Here is a 24,384-nt window from a genome sequence, read left to right as displayed (position 1 = left end):
GAGATACCCCGAGGCTGAGATACCCTGAGGCTGAGATGGCCCGAGGCTGAGATGGCCCGAGGCTGAGATGGCCCGAGGCTGAGATACAAAGAGGCTGAGATACACCAAGGCCCGAGGCTGAGATACGCCGAGGCCCGAGGCTGAGATACGCCGAGGCCCGAGGCTGAGATACGCCGAGGCTGAGATACGCCGAGGCCCGAGGCTGAGATACGCCGAGGCCCGAGGCTGAGATACGCCAAGGCCTGAGGCTGAGATACGCTGAGGCTGAGATACACCAAGGCCCGAGGCTGAGATACGCCAAGGCCTGAGGCTGAGATACGCCGAGGCTGAGATACGCCGAGGCTGAGATACGCCGAGGCTGAGATACGCCAAGGCCTGAGGCTGAGATACGCCGAGGCTGAGATACGCCGAGGCTGAGATACCCCGAGGCTGAGATACCCTGAGGCTGAGATGGCCTGAGGCTGAGATGGCCCGAGGCTGAGATGGCCCGAGGCTGAGATACAAAGAGGCTGAGATACAAAGAGGCTGAGATACACCAAGGCCCGAGGCTGAGATACGCCAAGGCCTGAGGCTGAGATACGCCGAGGCTGAGATACACCAAGGCCCGAGGCTGAGATACGCCAAGGCCTGAGGCTGAGATACGCCGAGGCTGAGATACACCAAGGCCCGAGGCTGAGATACGCCAAGGCCTGAGGCTGAGATACGCCGAGGCTGAGATACGCCGAGGCTGAGATACCCCGAGGCTGAGATGGCCCGAGGCTGAGATGGCCCGAGGCTGAGATGGCCCGAGGCTGAGATGGCCCGAGGCTGAGATACAAAGAGGCTGAGATACGCCAAGGCCTGAGGCTGAGATACGCCGAGGCTGAGATACGCCGAGGCTGAGATACGCCGAGGCTGAGATACACCAAGGCCCGAGGCTGAGATACGCCAAGGCCTGAGGCTGAGATACGCCGAGGCTGAGATACGCCGAGGCTGAGATACGCCGAGGCTGAGATACACCAAGGGCCGAGGCTGAGATACACCAAGGCCCGAGACTGAGATACACCAAGGCCTGAGGCTGAGATACGCCGAGGCTGAGATACGCCGAGGCTGAGATACGCCGAGGCTGAGATACACCAAGGCCCGAGACTGAGATACGCCAAGGCCTGAGGCTGAGATACGCCGAGGCTGAGATACACCAAGGCCCGAGGCTGAGATACGCCAAGGCCTGAGGCTGAGATACGCCGAGGCTGAGATACGCCGAGGCTGAGATACGCCGAGGCTGAGATACACCAAGGCCCGAGGCTGAGATACGCCAAGGCCTGAGGCTGAGATACGCCGAGGCTGAGATACGCCGAGGCTGAGATACGCCGAGGCTGAGATACCCCGAGGCTGAGATACCCTGAGGCTGAGATGGCCCGAGGCTGAGATGGCCCGAGGCTGAGATACAAAGAGGCTGAGATACGCCAAGGCCTGAGGCTGAGATACGCCGAGGCTGAGATACGCCGAGGCTGAGATACGCCGAGGCTGAGATACACCAAGGCCCGAGGCTGAGATACGCCAAGGCCTGAGGCTGAGATACGCCGAGGCTGAGATACGCCGAGGCTGAGATACCCCGAGGCTGAGATGGCCCGAGGCTGAGATGGCCCGAGGCTGAGATGGCCTGAGGCTGAGATACAAAGAGGCTGAGATACAAAGAGGCTGAGATACACCAAGGCCCGAGGCTGAGATACACCAAGGCCCGAGGCTGAGATACACCAAGGCCCGAGGCTGAGATACACCAAGGCGCGAGGCTGAGATACGCCGCTCAGATGCTGTGCTGACATTGGAGATTTGGCATTTGCTGCAGGAGAGCGGAAACAGCTGGGACCTCATCAGGAGATCACACAGCTGCAGTTTTGTCCCAGTGTGCACAAGGAATCAGGACTGTGGGGTCGGTACCCCAAACCTCCCACTCCACTCCACAGCCCCGGTCACTAGTGACATGGACAGAACTGCAGCAACTTGAAGCCGAGATGTTGAGATCAGGAACAGAAAAGACATTTCTGGGACATTTCCCAACTTTTGTGCCGCTGTCTCTGACCAGAAGAACAATGTAACATCTCCAGACTCTGCCTCTAGCAATCCTAGGAGCAGCTCTCACTGACATTTTGCTTGGTCTTCCAGACCTTATCTTGACCTCCACTGTTCCTGGTAACTGCTATTTCTTAATTACATATTGAACTGAGGAAAGGCCGACTTGTAAACGTTCTGCTCCGTTCTTATAGCTTCTCCTGCTTTGTGGCCTCCTCCCATGGCTGCTGTTTCTTGGCACAAGGTTAGAGGTGATTATAAAGCTGGAAATTGGCATCACCCGGCGTTTACCAACGATGATAGTGAAGGAGCCACAACCCGAACAGATCTCCGGTGATGGATAGGAGGCATTCTCAGTGATGTCACCGCTGATCTCCGGTGATGGATAGGCGGCATTCTCAGTGATGTCACCGCTGATCTCTAGTGATGGATAGGAGGCATTCTCAGTGATGTCACCGCTGATCTCTGGTGATGGATAGGAGACATTCTCAGTGATGTCACCTCTGATCTCCGGTGATGGATAGGAGGCATTCTCAGTGATGTCACCTCTGGTGATGGATAGGAGACATTCTCAGTGATGTCACCGCTGATCTCTGGTGACGGATAGGAGACATTCTCAGTGATGTCACCGCTGATCTCTGGTGATGGATAGGAGGCATTCTCAGTGATGTCACCGCTGATCTCTGGTGACGGATAGGAGACATTCTCAGTGATGTCACCGCTGATCTCTAGTGATGGATAGGAGGCATTCTCAGTGATGTCACCGCTGATCTCTGGTGATGGATAGGAGACATTCTCAGTGATGTCACCGCTGATCTCTGGTGATGGATAGGAGGCATTCTCAGTGAGGTCACCGCTGATCTCTGGTGATGGATAGGAGACATTCTCAGTGATGTCACCTCTGATCTCTGGTGATGGATAGGAGACATTCTCAGTGATGTCACCGCTGATCTCTGGTGATGGATAGGAGGCATTCTCAGTGATGTCACCTCTGATCTCTGGTGATGGATAGGAGACATTCTCAGTGATGTCACCTCTGATCTCTGGTGATGGATAGGAGGCATTCTCAGTGATGTCACCTCTGATCTCTGGTGATGGATAGGAGGCATTCTCAGTGATGTCACCGCTGATCTCTGGTGATGGATAGGAGGCATTCTCAGTGATGTCACCGCTGATCTCTGGTGATGGATAGGAGGCATTCTCAGTGATGTCACCTCTGATCTCTGGTGATGGATAGGAGGCATTCTCAGTGATGTCACCGCTGATCTCTGGTGATGGATAGGAGACATTCTCAGTGATGTCACCGCTGATCTCTGGTGATGGATAGGAGACATTCTCAGTGATGTCACCTCTGATCTCTAGTGATGGATAGGAGACATTCTCAGTGATGTCACCTCTGATCTCTGGTGATGGATAGGAGACATTCTCAGTGATATCACCGCTGATCTCTGGTGATGGATAGGAGGCATTCTCAGTGAGGTCACCGCTGATCTCTAGTGATGGATAGGAGACATTCTCAGTGATGTCACCGCTGATCTCTGGTGATGGATAGGAGGCATTCTCAGTGATGTCACCGCTGATCTCTGGTGATGGATAGGAGACATTCTCAGTGATGTCACCGCTGATCTCTGGTGATGGATAGGAGACATTCTCAGTGATGTCACCGCTGATCTCTGGTGATGGATAGGAGGCATTCTCAGTGATGTCACCTCTGATCTCTGGTGATGGATAGGAGACATTCTCAGTGATGTCACTGCTGATCTCTGGTGATGGATAGGAGACATTCTCAGTGATGTCACCGCTGATCTCTGGTGATGGATAGGAGGCATTCTCAGTGATGTCACCGCTGATCTCTAGTGATGGATAGGAGGCATTCTCAGTGATGTCACCTCTGATCTCTGGTGATGGATAGGAGACATTCTCAGTGATGTCACCGCTGATCTCTAGTGATGGATAGGAGGCATTCTCAGTGATGTCACCGCTGATCTCTGGTGATGGATAGGAGACATTCTCAGTGATGTCACCGCTGATCTCTGGTGATGGATAGGAGGCATTCTCAGTGATGTCACCTCTGATCTCTGGTGATGGATAGGAGGCATTCTCAGTGATGTCACCGCTGATCTCTGGTGATGGATAGGAGGCATTCTCAGTGATGTCACCTCTGATCTCTGGTGATGGATAGGAGACATTCTCAGTGATGTCACCGCTGATCTCTGGTGATGGATAGGAGACATTCTCAGTGATGTCACCTCTGATCTCTGGTGATGGATAGGAGACATTCTCAGTGATGTCACCGCTGATCTCTGGTGATGGATAGGAGGCATTCTCAGTGATGTCACCGCTGATCTCTGGTGATGGATAGGAGACATTCTCAGTGATGTCACCGCTGATCTCTGGTGATGGATAGGAGGCATTCTCAGTGATGTCACCGCTGATCTCTGGTGATGGATAGGAGACATTCTCAGTGATGTCACCGCTGATCTCTGGTGATGGATAGGAGACATTCTCAGTGATGTCACCGCTGATCTCTGGTGATGGATAGGAGGCATTCTCAGTGATGTCACCTCTGATCTCTGGTGATGGATAGGAGGCATTCTCAGTGATGTCACCGCTGATCTCTGGTGATGGATAGGAGACATTCTCAGTGATGTCACCTCTGATCTCTGGTGATGGATAGGAGACATTCTCAGTGATGTCACCTCTGATCTCTGGTGATGGATAGGAGGCATTCTCAGTGATGTCACCGCTGATCTCTGGTGATGGATAGGAGACATTCTCAGTGATGTCACCGCTGATCTCTGGTGATGGATAGGAGGCATTCTCAGTGATGTCACCGCTGATCTCTAGTGATGGATAGGAGGCATTCTCAGTGATGTCACCTCTGATCTCTGGTGATGGATAGGAGACATTCTCAGTGATGTCACCGCTGATCTCTAGTGATGGATAGGAGGCATTCTCAGTGATGTCACCGCTGATCTCTGGTGATGGATAGGAGACATTCTCAGTGATGTCACCGCTGATCTCTGGTGATGGATAGGAGGCATTCTCAGTGATGTCACCTCTGATCTCTGGTGATGGATAGGAGGCATTCTCAGTGATGTCACCGCTGATCTCTGGTGATGGATAGGAGGCATTCTCAGTGATGTCACCTCTGATCCCTGGTGATGGATAGGAGACATTCTCAGTGATGTCACCTCTGATCTCTGGTGATGGATAGGAGGCATTCTCAGTGATGTCACCGCTGATCTCTAGTGATGGATAGGAGACATTCTCAGTGATGTCACCGCTGATCTCTGGGGATGGATAGGAGACATTCTCAGTGATGTCACCGCTGATCTCTAGTGATGGATAGGAGGCATTCTCAGTGATGTCACCTCTGATCTCTGGTGATGGATAGGAGACATTCTCAGTGATGTCACCGCTGATCTCTGGTGATGGATAGGAGGCATTCTCAGTGATGTCACCTCTGATCTCTGGTGATGGATAGGAGGCATTCTCAGTGATGTCACCGCTGATCTCTAGTGATGGATAGGAGGCATTCTCAGTGATGTCACCTCTGATCTCTGGTGATGGATAGGAGACATTCTCAGTGATGTCACCGCTGATCTCTGGTGATGGATAGGAGACATTCTCAGTGATGTCACCGCTGATCTCTGGTGATGGATAGGAGACATTCTCAGTGATGTCACCGCTGATCTCTGGTGATGGATAGGAGGCATTCTCAGTGATGTCACCACTGATCTCTGGTGATGGATAGGAGGCATTCTCAGTGATGTCACCTCTGATCTCTGGTGATGGATAGGAGACATTCTCAGTGATGTCACCGCTTATCTCTGATGGATAGGAGGCATTCTCAGTGATGTCACCGCTGATCTCTGGTGATGGATAGGAGACATTCTCAGTGATGTCACCGCTTATCTCTGATGGATAGGAGGCATTCTCAGTGATGTCACCGCTGATCTCTGGTGATGGATAGGAGGCATTCTCAGTGATGTCACCGCTGATCTCTGGTGATGGATAGGAGGCATTCTCAGTGATGTCACCGCTGATCTCTGGTGATGGATAGGAGGTATTCTCAGTGATGTCACCGCTGATCTCTGGTGATGGATAGGAGACATTCTCAGTGATGTCACCGCTGATCTCTGGTGATGGATAGGAGGCATTCTCAGTGATGTCACCTCTGATCTGTGGTGATGGATAGGAGGCATTCTCAGTGATGTCACCGCTGATCTCTAGTGATGGATAGGAGGCATTCTCAGTGATGTCACCGCTGATCTCTGGTGATGGATAGGAGGCATTCTCAGTGATGTCACCGCTGATCTCTGGTGATGGATAGGAGACATTCTCAGTGATGTCACCGCTGATCTCTGGTGATGGATAGGAGGCATTCTCAGTGATGTCACCGCTGATCTCTGGTGATGGATAGGAGACATTCTCAGTGATGTCACCGCTGATCTCTGGTGATGGATAGGAGACATTCTCAGTGATGTCACCGCTGATCTCTGGTGATGGATAGGAGGCATTCTCAGTGATGTCACCGCTGATCTCTAGTGATGGATAGGAGGCATTCTCAGTGATGTCACCGCTGATCTCTGGTGATGGATAGGAGACATTCTCAGTGATGTCACCGCTGATCTCTGGTGATGGATAGGAGGCATTCTCAGTGATGTCACCTCTGATCTCTAGTGATGGATAGGAGGCATTCTCAGTGATGTCACCTCTGATCTCTGGTGATGGATAGGAGGCATTCTCAGTGAGGTCACCGCTGATCTCTGGTGATGGATAGGAGGCATTCTCAGTGATGTCACCTCTGATCTCTGGTGATGGATAGGAGGCATTCTCAGTGATGTCACCGCTGATCTCTGGTGATGGATAGGAGGCATTCTCAGTGATGTCACCTCTGATCTCTGGTGATGGATAGGAGACATTCTCAGTGATGTCACCGCTGATCTCTGGTGATGGATAGGAGACATTCTCAGTGATGTCACCTCTGATCTCTGGTGATGGATAGGAGACATTCTCAGTGATGTCACCGCTGATCTCTGGTGATGGATAGGAGACATTCTCAGTGATGTCACCGCTGATCTCTGGTGATGGATAGGAGACATTCTCAGTGATGTCACCACTGATCTCTGGTGATGGATAGGAGGCATTCTCAGTGATGTCACCGCTGATCTCTGGTGATGGATAGGAGACATTCTCAGTGATGTCACCGCTGATCTCTGGTGATGGATAGGAGGCATTCTCAGTGATGTCACCTCTGATCTCTGGTGATGGATAGGAGACATTCTCAGTGATGTCACCGCTGATCTCTAGTGATGGATAGGAGGTATTCTCAGTGATGTCACCTCTGATCTCTGGTGATGGATAGGAGGCATTCTCAGTGATGTCACCTCTGATCTCTGGTGATGGATAGGAGACATTCTCAGTGATGTCACCGCTGATCTCTGGTGATGGATAGGAGGCATTCTCAGTGATGTCACCTCTGATCTCTGGTGATGGATAGGAGGCATTCTCAGTGATGTCACCGCTGATCTCTGGTGATGGATAGGAGGCATTCTCAGTGATGTCACCGCTGATCTCTGGTGATGGATAGGAGGCATTCTCAGTGATGTCACCTCTGATCTCTGGTGATGGATAGGAGACATTCTCAGTGATGTCACCGCTGATCTCTGGTGATGGATAGGAGGCATTCTCAGTGATGTCACCGCTGATCTCTGGTGATGGATAGGAGGCATTCTCAGTGATGTCACCGCTGATCTCTGGTGATGGATAGGAGGCATTCTCAGTGATGTCACCTCTGATCTCTGGTGATGGATAGGAGGCATTCTCAGTGATGTCACCGCTGATCTCTGGTGATGGATAGGAGGCATTCTCAGTGATGTCACCGCTGATCTCTGGTGATGGATAGGAGGTATTCTCAGTGATGTCACCGCTGATCTCTGGTGATGGATAGGAGACATTCTCAGTGATGTCACCGCTGATCTCTGGTGATGGATAGGAGACATTCTCAGTGATGTCACCGCTGATCTCTGGTGATGGATAGGAGACATTCTCAGTGATGTCACCGCTGATCTCTGGTGATGGATAGGAGGCATTCTCAGTGATGTCACCTCTGATCTGTGGTGATGGATAGGAGGCATTCTCAGTGATGTCACCGCTGATCTCTAGTGATGGATAGGAGGCATTCTCAGTGATGTCACCGCTGATCTCTGGTGATGGATAGGAGACATTCTCAGTGATGTCACCGCTGATCTCTGGTGATGGATAGGAGGCATTCTCAGTGATGTCACCGCTGATCTCTGGTGATGGATAGGAGACATTCTCAGTGATGTCACCTCTGATCTCTGGTGATGGATAGGAGGCATTCTCAGTGATGTCACCGCTGATCTCTGGTGATGGATAGGAGGCATTCTCAGTGATGTCACCGCTGATCTCTGGTGATGGATAGGAGGCATTCTCAGTGATGTCACCGCTGATCTCTGGTGATGGATAGGAGGCATTCTCAGTGATGTCACCGCTGATCTCTGGTGATGGATAGGAGGCATTCTCAGTGATGTCACCGCTGATCTCTAGTGATGGATAGGAGACATTCTCAGTGATGTCACCGCTGATCTCTGGTGATGGATAGGAGACATTCTCAGTGATGTCACCGCTGATCTCTGGTGATGGATAGGAGGCATTCTCAGTGATGTCACCGCTGATCTCTGGCCCATTCTTAGTGATGTCACCGCTGATCTCTGGTGATGGATAGGAGGCATTCTCAGTGATGTCACCGCTGATCTCTGGTGATGGATAGGAGGCATTCTCAGTGATGTCACCTCTGATCTCTGGTGATGGATAGGAGGCATTCTCAGTGATGTCACCTCTGATCTCTGGTGATGGATAGGAGGCATTCTCAGTGATGTCACCGCTGATCTCTGGTGATGGATAGGAGGCATTCTCAGTGATGTCACCGCTGATCTCTAGTGATGGATAGGAGACATTCTCAGTGATGTCACCGCTGATCTCTGGTGATGGATAGGAGGCATTCTCAGTGATGTCACCGCTGATCTCTGGTGATGGATAGGAGACATTCTCAGTGATGTCACCGCTGATCTCTAGTGATGGATAGGAGGCATTCTCAGTGATGTCACCGCTGATCTCTGGTGATGGATAGGAGGCATTCTCAGTGATGTCACCTCTGATCTCTGGTGATGGATAGGAGGCATTCTCAGTGATGTCACCGCTGATCTCTGGTGATGGATAGGAGGCATTCTCAGTGATGTCACCGCTGATCTCTGGTGATGGATAGGAGGCATTCTCAGTGATGTCACCGCTGATCTCTGGTGATGGATAGGAGGCATTCTCAGTGATGTCACCGCTGATCTCTGGTGATGGATAGGAGGCATTCTCAGTGATGTCACCGCTGATCTCTGGTGATGGATAGGAGGCATTCTCAGTGATGTCACCGCTGATCTCTGGTGATGGATAGGAGGCATTCTCAGTGATGTCACCGCTGATCTCTGGTGATGGATAGGAGACATTCTCAGTGACGTCACCGCTGATTGTCTCGTTCTTGTATATGTGTCATGTGATCTAGCTGTCACAGTGTTAATCTGGGGGGTGTGCACTTTTGTTCGGCCCCACCCTGGGGCGCAGGACTCTGCAGGTTTGGTGCCTGGAATGCAGGAAGGGTAGTGGCTGCAGGTGAGGGATCTGTGGGATCAGCAGAGTCATACTGAGCGAGACTGAAAACCGAAACTGCCACTGAGGTGAAGGTATATAGTATATATATATATATATATATATAGTGTATACAGAGGGCTCTGAGGTCACGTTACTGCTCTAGGTGATTTTGTTTTTGGCGCAGTTCCCCGGGGGCTGGAATATGGCCACACTCTGTAGAGAATCTGGGGGGACAGGACGCCTGTGAGCGTCCGATCAACAGGACCCGAGGTCACCCCAGAGCATACATGGGGTGGGCGGAGCTATTGTAAGACCCCTCCCCTCAGGGGGTGTGCGGAAATCTGTGTATGAACTTTCACCTTCTGTAAAAATCCCCACAAAGGACGCGACACATCCAGAGGTGTGAGTGCTCTGCTGCTCCCTGTTATCAGCCATTACTGGGGGAGGGTCATGTGTTTCCTTGCTCCTCGGTGTTGGGGGGGGTCTTTGGTTCTGGATCTTGCTGTTGACTCAGAGGCGTAGCTAGGGGTCCAGCTCAGGGGGGGGGGGGGAATCTGAGTGGCCCCTAACCGGAAACCCCGATTACAACTCAGGTGGCGCACGTTAGTTGTGGGTGTAGGAGACCCTCGGCAAAATCTCTCTATATAAACTAACACTGATGTCACCGCCATATGGTGACCTCACAGTGCATAGTGACCTTATAGCAGTGCTGCAGAGCACACAGGAGTTTACGGACAGTGACTGACCGCTGACTCTCTGATAATCCTTCACTTCTACATCTGGCCCAGACCGACATGACGACTTCTTCGGCCACGACTCGTCTGCGGAGATTACAGCACAGACACATTAACTTCTGACATTCCCTGCACCACCTGTATCTACCCCAGTCTGCACAAACTACTCACCCCAATACTGAGCCGATGCTGCCGTATGTGTCCCTATTACTGCACCTGATACCCCAATACTGACCCTCTGCTGCTGTGTGTCCCTATTACTGCACCTGATACCCCAATACTGAGCCGCTGCTGCCGTATGTGTCCCTATTACTGCTCCTGATACCCCAATACTGACCCTCTGCTACTGTGTGTCCCTATTACTGCACCTGATACCCCAATACTGACCCTCTGCTACTGTGTGTCCCTGTTACTGCACCTGATACCCCAATACTGACCCTCTGCTGTGTGTCCTTATTACTGCACCTGATACCCCAATACTGACCCTCTGCTGCTGTGTGTCCCTATTACTGCACCTGATACCCCAATACTGACCCTCTGCTACTGTGTGTCCTTATTACTGCATCTGATACCCCAATACTGACCCTCTGCTGTGTGCCCCTATTACTGCACCTGATGCCCCAATACTGACCCTTTGCTACTGTGTGCCCGTTACTGCACCTGATACCCCAATACTGACCCTCTGCTGCTATGTGCCCCTATTACCACACCTGATACCCCAATACTGAACCTCTGCTGCTGTGTGTCCCTATTACTGCCCCTGATACCCCAATACTGACCCTCTGCTGCTATGTGCCCCTATTACCACACCTGATACCCCAATACTGAACCTCTGCTGCTGTGTGTCCCTATTACTGCCCCTGATACCCCAATACTGACCCTCTGCTGCTGTGTGTCCCTATTACTGCGCCCGATACCCCAATACTGAGCCTCTGCTGCTGTGTCCTTATTACTGCACCTGATACCCCAATACTGACCCTCTGCTGCTGTGTGTCCCTATTACTGCACCCGATACCCCAATACTGAGCCTCTAATGCTGTGTGTCCCTGTTACTACACCAGATACCCCAATACTGACCCTCTGCTACTGTGTGCCCTCTTGCTGCACCTGATACCCCAATACTGACCCTCTGCTGCTGTGTGTCCCTGTTACTGCACGATACCCCAATACTGACCCTCTGCTGCTATGTGCCCCTGTTACTGCACCTGATACCCCAATACTGACCCTCTGCTACTGTGTGCCCCTGTTACTGCATCTGATACCCTCAATAATGACCCTCTGCTGCTGTGTGCCCCTATTACAACACCTGATGCCCCAATTCTGACCCTCAGGTGGTGTGTCCCTATTACTGCACCTGATACCCCAATACTGACCCTCTGCTGCTGTGTGTCCCTATTATTACACCTGATACCCCAATACTGAGCCACTGCTGCCGTATGTGTCCCTATTACTGCACCTGATACCCCAATACTGACCCTCTGCTGCTGTGTGCCCCTATTACTGCCTCTGATACCCCAATACTGACCCTCTGCTGCTGTGTGCTCGTTACTGCACCTGATACCCCAATACTGACCCTCTGCTGTGTGTCCCTGTTACTGCACCTGATGCCCCAATAATGACCCTCTGCTGGTTTGTCCCTATTACTGCCTGATACCCCAATACTGAGCCACTGCTGCCGTATGTGACCCTATTACTGCACCTGATACCCCAATACTGACCCTCTGCTGCTGTGTGCCCCTATTACTGCCTCTGATACCCCAATACTGACCCTCTGCTGCTGTGTGCTCGTTACTGCACCTGATACCCCAATACTGACCTTCTGCTGTGTGCCCCTGTTACTGCACCTGATGCCCCAATAATGACCCTCTGCTGGTTTGTCCCTATTACTGCCTGATACCCCAATACTGAGCCACTGCTGCCATATGTGTCCTTATTACAGCACCTGATAGCCCAATTCTGACCCTCTGCTACTGTGTGCCCCTATTACTGCACCTGATGCCCCAATACTGACCCTCTGCTACTGTGTGCCCGTTACTGCACCTGATACCCCAATACTGACCCTCTGCTGCTGTGTGCCCCTATTACTACACCTGATACCCCAATACTGACCCTCTGCTGCTGTGTGTCCCTATTACTGCACCTGGTACCCCAATACTGACCCTCTGCTGCTGTGTGTCCCTATTACTGCCCCTGATACCCCAATACTGATCCTCTGCTGCTGTGTGTCCCTGTTACTGCACCTGATACCCCAATACTGATCCTCTGCTGCTGTGTGTCCCTATTACTGCGTCCGATACCCCAATACTGAGCCTCTGCTGCTGTGTCCCTACTACTGCCCCTTATACCCCAATACTGACCCTCTGCTACTGTGTGCCCCTATTACTACACCTGATACCCCAATACTGAGCCTCTGCTGCTGTGTGTCCCTATTACTGCACCTGATACCCCAATACTGACCCTCTGCTGCTGTGTGCCCGTTACTGCATCTGATACCCTCAATAATGACCCTCTGCTGCTGTGTGCCCCTATTACAACACCTGATACCTCAATTCTGACCCTCAGGTGGTGTGTCCCTATTACTGCACCTGGTACCCCAATACTGACCCTCTGCTGCTGTGTGTCCCTATTACTGCCCCTGATACCCCAATACTGATCCTCTGCTGCTGTGTGTCCCTATTACTGCGTCCGATACCCCAATACTGAGCCTCTGCTGCTGTGTCCCTACTACTGCCCCTTATACCCCAATACTGACCCTCTGCTACTGTGTGCCCCTATTACTACACCTGATACCCCAATACTGAGCCTCTGCTGCTGTGTGTCCCTATTACTGCACCTGATACCCCAATACTGACCCTCTGCTGCTGTGTGCCCCTGTTACTGCATCTGATACCCTCAATAATGACCCTCTGCTGCTGTGTGCCCCTATTACAACACCTGATACCTCAATTCTGACCCTCAGGTGGTGTGTCCCTATTACTGCACCTGATACCCCAATACTGAGCCACTGCTGCCGTATGTGTCCCTATTACTGCACCTGATACCCCAATACTGACCCTCTACTGCTGTGTCCCTATTACTGCACCTGATACCCCAATACTGACCCTCTGCTGCTGTGTGCTCGTTACTGCACCTGATACCCCAATAATGACCCTCTGCTGTGTGCCTCTATTACTACACCTGATACCCCAATACTGACCCTCAGCTGCTGTGTGTCCCTATTACTGCACCTGATGCCCCAATACTGACCCTCTGCTACTGTGTGTCCCTATTACTGCACCTGATACCCCAATACTGACCCTCTGCTGCTGTGTGTCCCCATTACTGCACCTGATACCCCAATACTGACCCTCTGCTACTGTGTGTCCCTATTACTGCACCTGATACCCCAATACTGACCCTCTGCTGCTGTGTGTCCCCATTACTGCACCTGATACCCCAATACTGACCCTCTGCTGCTGTGTGTCCCTATTACTGCACCTGGTACCCCAATACTGACCCTCTGATGCTGTGTGTCCCTATTACTGCCCCTGATACCCCAATACTGACCCTCTGCTGCTGTGTGCCCCTGTTACTGCACCTGATATCCCAATACTGACCCTCTGCTGCTGTGTGCCCCTGTTACTGCACCTGATACTGTTGAGGGAGGATCTAAATTGATCCTTCACGGTTAATTCAGTGATTTCCAAATTAATTTACAGGGCATTGCCGGCAACTGAAAATGACCAGACGGAGACGTGTGTCTCTGTATGGGGGATTGAGCAGATCTCTGGCCCCCGTTTTATTGTGTATCGCTTTTCATAATCATAGAAATTATACTTCAACCAATCAGTATAAGAACATGCTCATAATTCTTAACCTATAAAAATACAGGAAAAACTTAACCTATAAGGATATAGAAAAACTGGAGAATTTTTCTTAATTTCTTCCTTCACAATACCCCAATACTGACCCTCTGCTGCTGTGTGCCCCTGTTACTACACCTGATACCCCAATACTGACCCTCAGCTGGTGTGTCCCTATTACTGCCCCTGATACCCCAATACTGACCCTCTGCTGCTGTGTGCCCCTGTTACTACACCTGATACCCCAATACTGACCCTCAGCTGGTGTGTCCCTATTACTGCCCCTGATACCCCAATACTGACCCTCTGCTGCTGTGTGTCCCTGTTACTGCACCAGATACCCCAATACTGACCCTCTACTGCTGTGTGCCCCTATTACTACACCTGATACCCCAATACTGACCCTCTGCCGTATGTCACCCTATTACTGCACCTGATACCCCAATACTGAGCCTCTCCTGCTGTGTCCCTGTTACTGCACCTGATACCCCAATACTGACCCTCTGCTGCTGTGTGTCCCTGTTACTGCCCCTGATACCCCAATACTGACCCTCTACTGCTGTGTGCCCCTGTTACTGCACCCGATACCCCAATACTGATCCTCTGCTGCTGTTTCCCTATTACTACACCTGATACCCCAATACTGATCCTCTGCTGCTGTTTCCCTATTACTACACCTGATACCCCAATACTGACCCTCTGCTGCTGTTTCCCTATTACTACACCTGATACCCCAATACTGACCCTCTGCCGTATGTCACCCTATTACTGCACCTGATACCCCAATACTGAGCCTCTCCTGCTGTGTCCCTGTTACTGCACCCGATACCCCAATACTGACCCTCTACTGCTTTGTGTCCGTTACTGCACCCGATACCCCAATACTGACCCCCTACTGCTGTGTGCCCCTATTACTACACCTGATACCCCAATACTGACCCTCTGCCGTATGTCACCCTATTACTGCACCTGATACCCCAATACTGAGCCTCTCCTGCTGTGTCCCTGTTACTGCACCTGATACCCCAATACTGACCCTCTGCTGCTGTGTGTCCCTGTTACTGCACCCGATACCTCAATACTGACCCTCTACTGCTGTGTGCCCCTGTTACTGCCCCTGATACCCCAATACTGACCCTCTACTGCTGTGTGCCCCTGTTACTGCACCCGATACCCCAATACTGATCCTCTGCTGCTGTTTCCCTATTACTACACCTGATACCCCAATACTGACCCTCTGCTGCTGTTTCCCTATTACTACACCTGATACCCCAATACTGACCCTCTGCCGTATGTCACCCTATTACTGCACCTGATACCCCAATACTGACCCTCTGCTGCTGTGTGTCCCTGTTACTGCACCTGATACCCCAATACTGACCCTCTACTGCTGTGTGCCCCTATTACTACACCTGATACCCCAATACTGACCCTCTACTGCTGTTTCCCTATTACTACACCTGATACCCCAATACTGATCCTCTGCTGCTGTTTCCCTATTACTGCACCTGATACCCCAATACTGACCCTCTGCTGTTGTGTGTCCCTGTTACTGCACCTGATACCCCAATACTGACCCTCTGCTGCTGTGTGTCCCTATTACTGCACCTGATACCCCAATACTGACCCTCTGCTGTATATGACCCTATTACTACACCTGATACCCCAATACTGACCCTCTACTGCTGTGTGTCCCTATTACTGCACCTGATACCCCAATACTGACCCTCTGCCGTATATGACCCTATTACTGCACCTACTGTGTGCTACAAAAGCAACACTCCTCTTACTGCCACACATAGTAATGCCACCACTGGGCCTTTTACATAGTAGAATGTCTCTTGTGCCAACACAGTAGCCCCCACACTCCACACTGGTTCCCACAGGAGCTCCCGCACTGTATATAGGCCCCCATATTGTATAATGGTTTTCTGCCTTTGAGGGGTCTTGTTGTCCTGACTGAGTATACGTTCAGGGGTCTATTTGTCATCATCTATATGCACATAGTGGCTGTTTGTGTTTTCTGCTATTTGGCTCTTTATTATATATACTCATCCTCAACTTTGTGGGAATTAATTTTTTTAATAAAAATTGATATAATTGGGTTTTCATGCTTGCCACCCTGGATTTACAATATGAGATGACAGGACCCCCGGCTACAGGACTACGTCACAGGGGGGTATACAGTGGGTGCGGAAAGTATTCAGACCCCTTTACATTTTTAAGTCTTTGTTTCATTGCAGCCATTTGGTAAAGTCTAAAAAGTTCATGTTTTCTCATTAATGTACACTCCGCACCCCATCTACACTGAAAAAAGCAAACAAATGTAGAAATATTTGCAAATGTATTAAAAAAGAAAAACTGAAATAACACATGGTCATAAGTCTTCAGCCCCTTTGCTCAGACTCTCATATGTAAGTCACCTGCTGTCCTCCATTTCCTTGTGATCCTCCTTGAGATGGTTCTACTCCGTCATTGGAGTCCAGCTGTGTGTAATTACACTGATAGGACTTGATTTGGAAAGGCGCACACCTGTCTATATAAGACCTCACAGCTCACAGTGCATGTCAGACCAAAGGAGAATCATGAGGCCAAAGGAACTGGCCAAGGAGCTCAGAGACAGAATTGTGGCACAGATCTGGCCTAGGTTACAACAGAACTTCTGCAGCACTCAAGGTTCCTAAGAGCACAGTGGCCTCCATAATCCTTAAATGAAAGAAGTTTGGGACCACCAGAAGTCTTCCTAGACCTGGCCGTCCAGCCAGACTGAGCAATCGTGGGAGAAGAGCCTTTGTGAGAGAGGTAAAGAAGAACCCCAAGATCACTGTGACTGAGCTCCAGAGATGCAGTAGGGAGATGGGAGAAAGTTCTACAAAGTCACCTATCACTGCAGCCTCCACCAGTCAGGCCTTTATGGCAGAGTGACCGACGGAAGCCTCTCCTCAGTGCAAGACATATGAAAACCGCATAGAGTTTGCTAAAAACACATGAAGGACTCCCAGAGTGAGACATGAGATTCTCTGGTCTGATGAGATGAAGATAGACCTTATTGGTGATAATTCTAAGCGGTATGTGTGGAGAAAACCAGGCACTGCTCATCACCTTCCCAATACAATCCCAACAGTGAAGCATGGTGGTGGCAGCATCATGCTATGGGGGTGTTTTTCAGCTACAGTGACAGGACGACTGGTTGTCATTGAAGGAAACATGAATGTGGCCAAGTACAGAGATATCCTGGATGAAAACCTCTTCCAGAGTGCTCTGGACCTCAGACTTGGCCGAAGGTTCACCTTCCAACAAGACAATGACCCTAAGCACACAGCTAAAATAACCAAGGAGCGGCTTCAGAACAACTCTGTGACCATTCCTGACTGACCCAGCCAGAGCCCTGGCCTAAACCCAATGGAGCATCTCTGGGGAGACCTGAAAATGGCATCCACCAACGTTCACCATCAAACCTGCCGGAACTGGAGAGGATCTGCAAGAAAGAATGGCTGAGCATCCCCAAATCCAGGGGTGAAAAACTTGTTGTATCATTCCCAAGAAGACTCATGACTGTACTAGCTCAAAAGGGGCTTCTACTCAATACTGAGCAAAGGGGCTGAAGACTTATGGCCACGGGATATCTCAGGTTTTCTTTTTTAATACATTTGCAAAAATTTCTACATTTCTGCTTTTTTTTTTTCAGCCAAGATGGGGAGCGGAGTGAACATTAATGAGAAAAATAATGAACTTTATAGGATTTACCAAATGGCTGCAATGAAACGAAGAGTGAGAAATGTGAAGGGGTCTGAATACTTTGTTCACCCCACTGTATGTGTTTCTATGAAGTGATTTGAATGCAGCACTGGCGTGCAGTGTATAATACAAACCTTCCAGCATTTACCGATCCTCAGTATTTTGCTCCCGGTGCGGTGCCGGCATCCAGAGTCCGGGGGGCTGTGTGCTCCGCTCTATAGGACAGCGGTGGTGCCGGGATCAGTGTCTGCCTGCACTACAGTGGAGCACGCCGACATAGCTAAGAGTGGCAGTAGCTCTGGGTGGGCCCCTCCGAGCAAGGGGCCCGGGTCAACCGCACCCTCTACCCCCTGGTAGCTACGCCACTGTGACTGCTTCACTCTTCTGTGACCCCTCCAGTGCCGTCTCCCTTCAGCACATGTGTACTCTGCTGTATCCGGTCTGTAGCACGTGTGTACCCCGCTGTGTCTGGTGTGCGGTACATGTGTACCCCGCTGTATCTGGTCTGTAGCACATGTGTACCCCTCTGTATCCGATGTGCGGCACGTGTGTACCCCGCTGTGTCTGGTGTGCGGTACATGTGTACCCCGCTGTATCCGGTCTGTAGCACGTGTACCCCGCTGTGTCCGGTGTGCGGTACATGTGTACCCCGTTGTGTCCGGTCTGCGGCACCTGTGTCCGGTCTGTGGCACGTGTGTACCCCGCTGTGTACGGTCTGCGGCACATGTGTACCCTGCTGTATCCGATGTGCGGCATATGTGTACCCCGCTGTGTACGGTCTGCGGCATGTGTGTACCCCGCTGTGTACGGTCTGCGGCATATGTGTACCCTGCTGTATCCGATGTGCGGCATATGTGTACCCCGCTGTATCCGATGTGCGGCATATGTGTACCCCGCTGTATCCGATGTGCGGCATATGTGTACCCCGCTGTATCCGATGTGCGGCATATGTGTACCCCGCTGTATCCGGTCTGCGGCACGTGTGTACCCCGCTGTACCCGGTGCGGTTTTGCAGTGTATTTTTGTTACTGAAGCATACATTCCGGTGAGGCGACGCTGAGGGTCTGACATTCAGGGCTGCTCTTCCCGGATCGGACTGCTGAGACCCTCGTGGTGACGTCCCCTCTATGACTTTGCGTCCTGCCAATAACCCCTGGCGCCCAGTGCCGGCGTGCGGCCGCGCTGTCAGTCGTGTTTCTCCTCGTCCTTCGTGCTCATCCGCGGCCTTGTGTTATGTATATTATGGTGGAAAGTCGGTGTCCAGTAATGTCTGTGATCGGAAGACTGCACTGACACACTGTCCCGGCCCCACTGCAGTGCTGCCACCACGGGGGGGGGGGGGGGGGGTATACGTTCCCGGCCGGCAGTGTGAGGGTTACTGCAGCTGTGCTTGTCCTGGATTGTGAAACTTCTCCCACAGTCCGATGATTTCCTCGCGGAGCCGCCCACGTCGCGTCCTTGATCGTGGGGTCAATACAACATGGTGATGACGACCGATCGCCCGGATATTACGTGTCCTCACCCACTGAGGCGACTGTGCAGGGCCGGATTGTCACCACCTGATACATTGTAACCACTGTGGGAGCACAAGCCTGAGGAACTACAGGTCCCAGCATTACCAGCATCAGCTGCAGCCATGGGAGAGAGTTGTGGGCATGCTCTGCAGAGAGGGGAGGAGGTGAGCTGTGACCTGTGGTGAATCCTGGGTTATCAGCCTCCAGCTTTATAATATCAGGTGTTACCCGTGTTGTATCCCCGCCTCTTAGGGCGATGGTGGGACGGTCGGGCCCTGCCTCTTAGGGCGATGGTGGGACGGTCGGGCTCTGCCTCTTAGGGCGATGGCGGGATGGTCGGGCCCTGCCTCTTAGGGCGATGGCGGGATGGTCGGGCCCTGCCTCTTAGGGCGATGGCGGGATGGTCAGGCCCTGCCTCTTAGGGCGATGGTGGGACGGTCGGGCCCTGCCTCTTAGGGCGATGGTGGGACGGTCGGGCCCTGCCTCTTAGGGCGATGGTGGGATGGTCGGGCCCTGCCTCTTAGGGCGATGGTGGGACGGTCGGGCCCTGCCTCTTAGGGCGATGGTGGGACGGTCGGGCCCTGCCTCTTAGGGCGATGGTGGGACGATCAGGCTCTGCCTCTTAGGGCGATGGTGGGATGGTCGGGCCCTGCCTCTTAGGGCGATGGTGGGACGGTCGGGCCCTGCCTCTTAGGGCGATGGTGGGACGATCGGGCTCTGCCTCTTAGGGCGATAGTGGGATGGTCGGGCCCTGCCTCTTAGGGCGATGGTGGGACGGTCGGGCCCTGCCTCTTAGGGCGATGGTGGGACGGTCGGGCCCTGCCTCTTAGGGCGATGGCGGGATGGTCGGGCCCTGCCTCTTAGGGCGATGGTGGGACGGTCCGGCCCTGCCTCTTAGGGCGATGGTGGGACGGTCGGGCTCTGCCTCTTAGGGCGATGGTGGGATGATCAGGCTCTGCCTCTTAGGGCGATGGTGGGATGGTCGGGCCCTGCCTCTTAGGGCGATGGTGGGATGGTCGGGCCCTGCCTCTTAGGGCGATGGTGGGACGATCAGGCTCTGCCTCTTAGGGCGATGGTGGGATGGTCGGGCCCTGCCTCTTAGGGCGATGGTGGGATGGTCGGGCCCTGCCTCTTAGGGCGATAGTGGGATGGTCGGGCCCTGCCTCTTAGGGCGATAGTGGGATGGTCGGGCCCTGCCTCTTAGGGCGATGGTGGGACGGTCGGGCCCTGCCTCTTAGGGCGATGGTGGGACGATCAGGCTCTGCCTCTTAGGGCGATGGTGGGATGGTCGGGCCCTGCCTCTTAGGGCGATGGTGGGATGGTCGGGCCCTGCCTCTTAGGGCGATAGTGGGATGGTCGGGCCCTGCCTCTTAGGGCGATGGTGGGACGGTCGGGCCCTGCCTCTTAGGGCGATGGTGGGACGGTCGGGCCCTGCCTCTTAGGGCGATGGTGGGACGGTCGGGCCCTGCCTCTTAGGGCGATGGCGGGATGGTCGGGCCCTGCCTCTTAGGGCGATGGTGGGACGGTCGGGCCCTGCCTCTTAGGGCGATGGTGGGACGGTCGGGCTCTGCCTCTTAGGGCGATGGTGGGATGATCAGGCTCTGCCTCTTAGGGCGATGGTGGGATGGTCGGGCCCTGCCTCTTAGGGCGATGGTGGGATGGTCGGGCCCTGCCTCTTAGGGCGATGGTGGGACGATCAGGCTCTGCCTCTTAGGGCGATGGTGGGATGGTCGGGCCCTGCCTCTTAGGGCGATGGTGGGATGGTCGGGCCCTGCCTCTTAGGGCGATGGTGGGATGGTCGGGCCCTGCCTCTTAGGGCGATGGTGGGACGATCAGGCTCTGCCTCTTAGGGCGATGGTGGGATGGTCGGGCCCTGCCTCTTAGGGCGATGGTGGGATGGTCGGGCCCTGCCTCTTAGGGCGATAGTGGGATGGTCGGGCCCTGCCTCTTAGGGCGATGGTGGGACGGTCGGGCCCTGCCTCTTAGGGCGATGGTGGGACGGTCGGGCCCTGCCTCTTAGGGCGATGGTGGGACGGTCGGGCCCTGCCTCTTAGGGCGATGGTGGGATGGTCGGGCCCTGCCTCTTAGGGCGATGGTGGGATGGTCGGGCCCTGCCTCTTAGGGCGATGGTGGGACGGTCGGGCCCTGCCTCTTAGGGCGATAGTGGGACGGTCGGGCCCTGCCTCTTAGGGCGATGGTGGGACGGTCGGGCCCTGCCTCTTAGGGCGATGGTGGGATGGTCGGGCCCTGCCTCTTAGGGCGATGGTGGGACGATCGGGCTCTGCCTCTTAGGGCGATAGTGGGATGGTCGGGCCCTGCCTCTTAGGGCGATGGTGGGACGGTCGGGCCCTGCCTCTTAGGGCGATGGTGGGACGGTCGGGCCCTGCCTCTTAGGGCGATGGCGGGATGGTCGGGCCCTGCCTCTTAGGGCGATGGTGGGACGGTCGGGCCCTGCCTCTTAGGGCGATGGTGGGACGGTCGGGCTCTGCCTCTTAGGGCGATGGTGGGATGATCAGGCTCTGCCTCTTAGGGCGATGGTGGGATGGTCGGGCCCTGCCTCTTAGGGCGATGGTGGGATGGTCGGGCCCTGCCTCTTAGGGCGATGGTGGGACGATCAGGCTCTGCCTCTTAGGGCGATGGTGGGATGGTCGGGCCCTGCCTCTTAGGGCGATGGTGGGATGGTCGGGCCCTGCCTCTTAGGGCGATAGTGGGATGGTCGGGCCCTGCCTCTTAGGGCGATGGTGGGACGGTCGGGCCCTGCCTCTTAGGGCGATGGTGGGACGATCAGGCTCTGCCTCTTAGGGCGATGGTGGGATGGTCGGGCCCTGCCTCTTAGGGCGATGGTGGGATGGTCGGGCCCTGCCTCTTAGGGCGATAGTGGGATGGTCGGGCCCTGCCTCTTAGGGCGATGGTGGGACGGTCGGGCCCTGCCTCTTAGGGCGATGGTGGGACGGTCGGGCCCTGCCTCTTAGGGCGATGGTGGGACGGTCGGGCCCTGCCTCTTAGGGCGATGGCGGGATGGTCGGGCCCTGCCTCTTAGGGCGATGGTGGGACGGTCGGGCCCTGCCTCTTAGGGCGATGGTGGGACGGTCGGGCTCTGCCTCTTAGGGCGATGGTGGGATGATCAGGCTCTGCCTCTTAGGGCGATGGTGGGATGGTCGGGCCCTGCCTCTTAGGGCGATGGTGGGATGGTCGGGCCCTGCCTCTTAGGGCGATGGTGAGATGGTTAGGCCCCGCCTCTTCGGGCGATGGTGAGATGGTTGGGCCCCGCCTCTTCGGGCGATGGTGAGATGGTTGGGCCCCGCCTCTTCGGGCGATGGTGAGATGGTTGGGCCCCGCCTCTTAGGGCGATGGCGGGATGGCCGGACCCCGCCTCTTACAGTGATGATTTCTGTCTCTCACAGGTTCCCCACAATGGCCTCCCGGTGACCGTCCTTTTCCGTCTGAGGTAAGCGTGGCCCTCTGTGGATCTTCTCCTCTAGACCTTCATGATGTGGACACGTTGCTGGATCCTCCTTATCTTCTGGGCCTCCTCAGCCTCCACATGGCAATGTCCAGCCGAACCCTTCCAGTCTCTGGACCCCAACATCCACTATGACCTGCTGCACTTCACCATCCCGGGCCTCATCCAGAACGTGGCTGCCAAAGAAGATCCGGACGCCCTGCTGTTCCTCACTGCCTCCAACCGCCTGCACGTGCTCCGCAGCTCCGACCTTCACCCCTTACAGGAGCTCATCACCGGCCCCACGGACTTCTCTGGGTGTAGCTTGTGTGCCGGGTGTGAGATGGGCAGTGCCCGCCCAGGCCGGGGCGAGGACACGGACAGCATCGTCCTGCTGGTGGATCCAGAGGAGAACTTCCTGTTCCACTGTGGCTCCTCATTACGTGGCCTCTGCTACTTACATCGATTTAATGACTCTGAAATCGTTCATTCTTCCTGCCTCTTCCGACCGCAGGATAAACCCACGGCGTCATGCCCAGATTGTATCGCCAGCCCCCTGGGCACCACCGTCGCCCTGGTACAGGGCAGGGGCACCATCTACTTCTACGTGGCGTCTTCCGTGAATTCAGAAGTGACTCAGAATTATGGTACAACGTCCATATCTATCCGCCGTTTCCTCTCATCGGAAGATGGTTTTGGTAACTTCCAGTCGCTGACCGTCCTTCCCTCGTTCCTGAACGTTTACCCCATCCGCTATGTCCACACCTTCAGCACCGCAGAACATGTCTACTTCTTAACTGTGCAGCCGGAAAGTCTCCAGGCCCGATCCTACCAGAGCCGGCTGGTCCGCCTCAGCACCGAAAATTCGGACATGAGAAGGTAAGAACCGCAGCAGAGGAGGCACCAAAACTGCCCTGTGCCCACCGCTCGTACCGCCGACTGCTGCCTGTGCCCACCGCTCGCACCGCCGACTGCTGCCCTGTGCCGACCGCTCGCACCCCCAACTTCTTCCCTGTACCCACCGCTCTCACCGCCGACTGCTGCCCTGTGCCGACCACTCGCACCGCCGACTTCTGCCCTGTGCCCACCGCTCTCGCCGCCAACTGCTGCCCTGTGCCCACCGCTTGCACCCCCGACTTCTGCCCTGTACCCAACTCTCTCACCCCCAACTGCTGCCCTGTGCCCACTGCTCTCACCGTTGAGTGCTGCCCTGTGCCCACCGCTCGCACCTCCGACTGCTGCCCTGTGCCCACCGCCCTCACCGCCGACTCTTGCCCTGTGCCCACCGCTCGCACCGCCAACTGCTGCCCTGTGCCCACCTCTCACACCGACTCTTGCCCTGTGCCCACCTCTCACACCGACTCTTGCCCTGTGCTCATGCCTGTGCGCTCTCC

General features: G+C 54.0%; 2 protein-coding genes across 6 annotated transcripts in view; both read left to right on the top strand.

Annotated features, from left to right (window-relative positions):
* The window catches only part of MST1R (macrophage stimulating 1 receptor), a 78,683-nt gene that overhangs the window by 1,783 nt on the left and 52,516 nt on the right, over positions 1–24,384 (top strand). For 2 of the 5 annotated variants that reach the window (XM_077277162.1, XM_077277166.1), the window contains exon 2: positions 22,953–23,869. In XM_077277162.1, coding sequence (XP_077133277.1) covers positions 23,037–23,869 — 833 coding nt within the window. In that variant the 5' untranslated portion in view covers positions 22,953–23,036. Of the gene's footprint in view, positions 1–9,664; positions 9,813–19,509; positions 19,713–22,952; positions 23,870–24,384 lie in introns of those variants that run through there. The other 3 variants (XM_077277163.1, XM_077277164.1, XM_077277165.1) reach the window with 3 other exon arrangements.
* The window catches only part of MON1A (MON1 vesicular trafficking associated A), a 112,532-nt gene that overhangs the window by 50,267 nt on the left and 37,881 nt on the right, over positions 1–24,384 (top strand). The window lies entirely within an intron of this gene.

The sequence above is a fragment of the Ranitomeya variabilis genome, chromosome 8, assembly GCF_051348905.1.
Source record: "Ranitomeya variabilis isolate aRanVar5 chromosome 8, aRanVar5.hap1, whole genome shotgun sequence".
In the NCBI taxonomy this organism is placed as follows: Eukaryota; Metazoa; Chordata; class Amphibia; order Anura; family Dendrobatidae; genus Ranitomeya; species Ranitomeya variabilis.
Note: the sequence above shows the minus strand (reverse complement) of the source record. Positions and strands in the feature narration are given on the sequence as shown.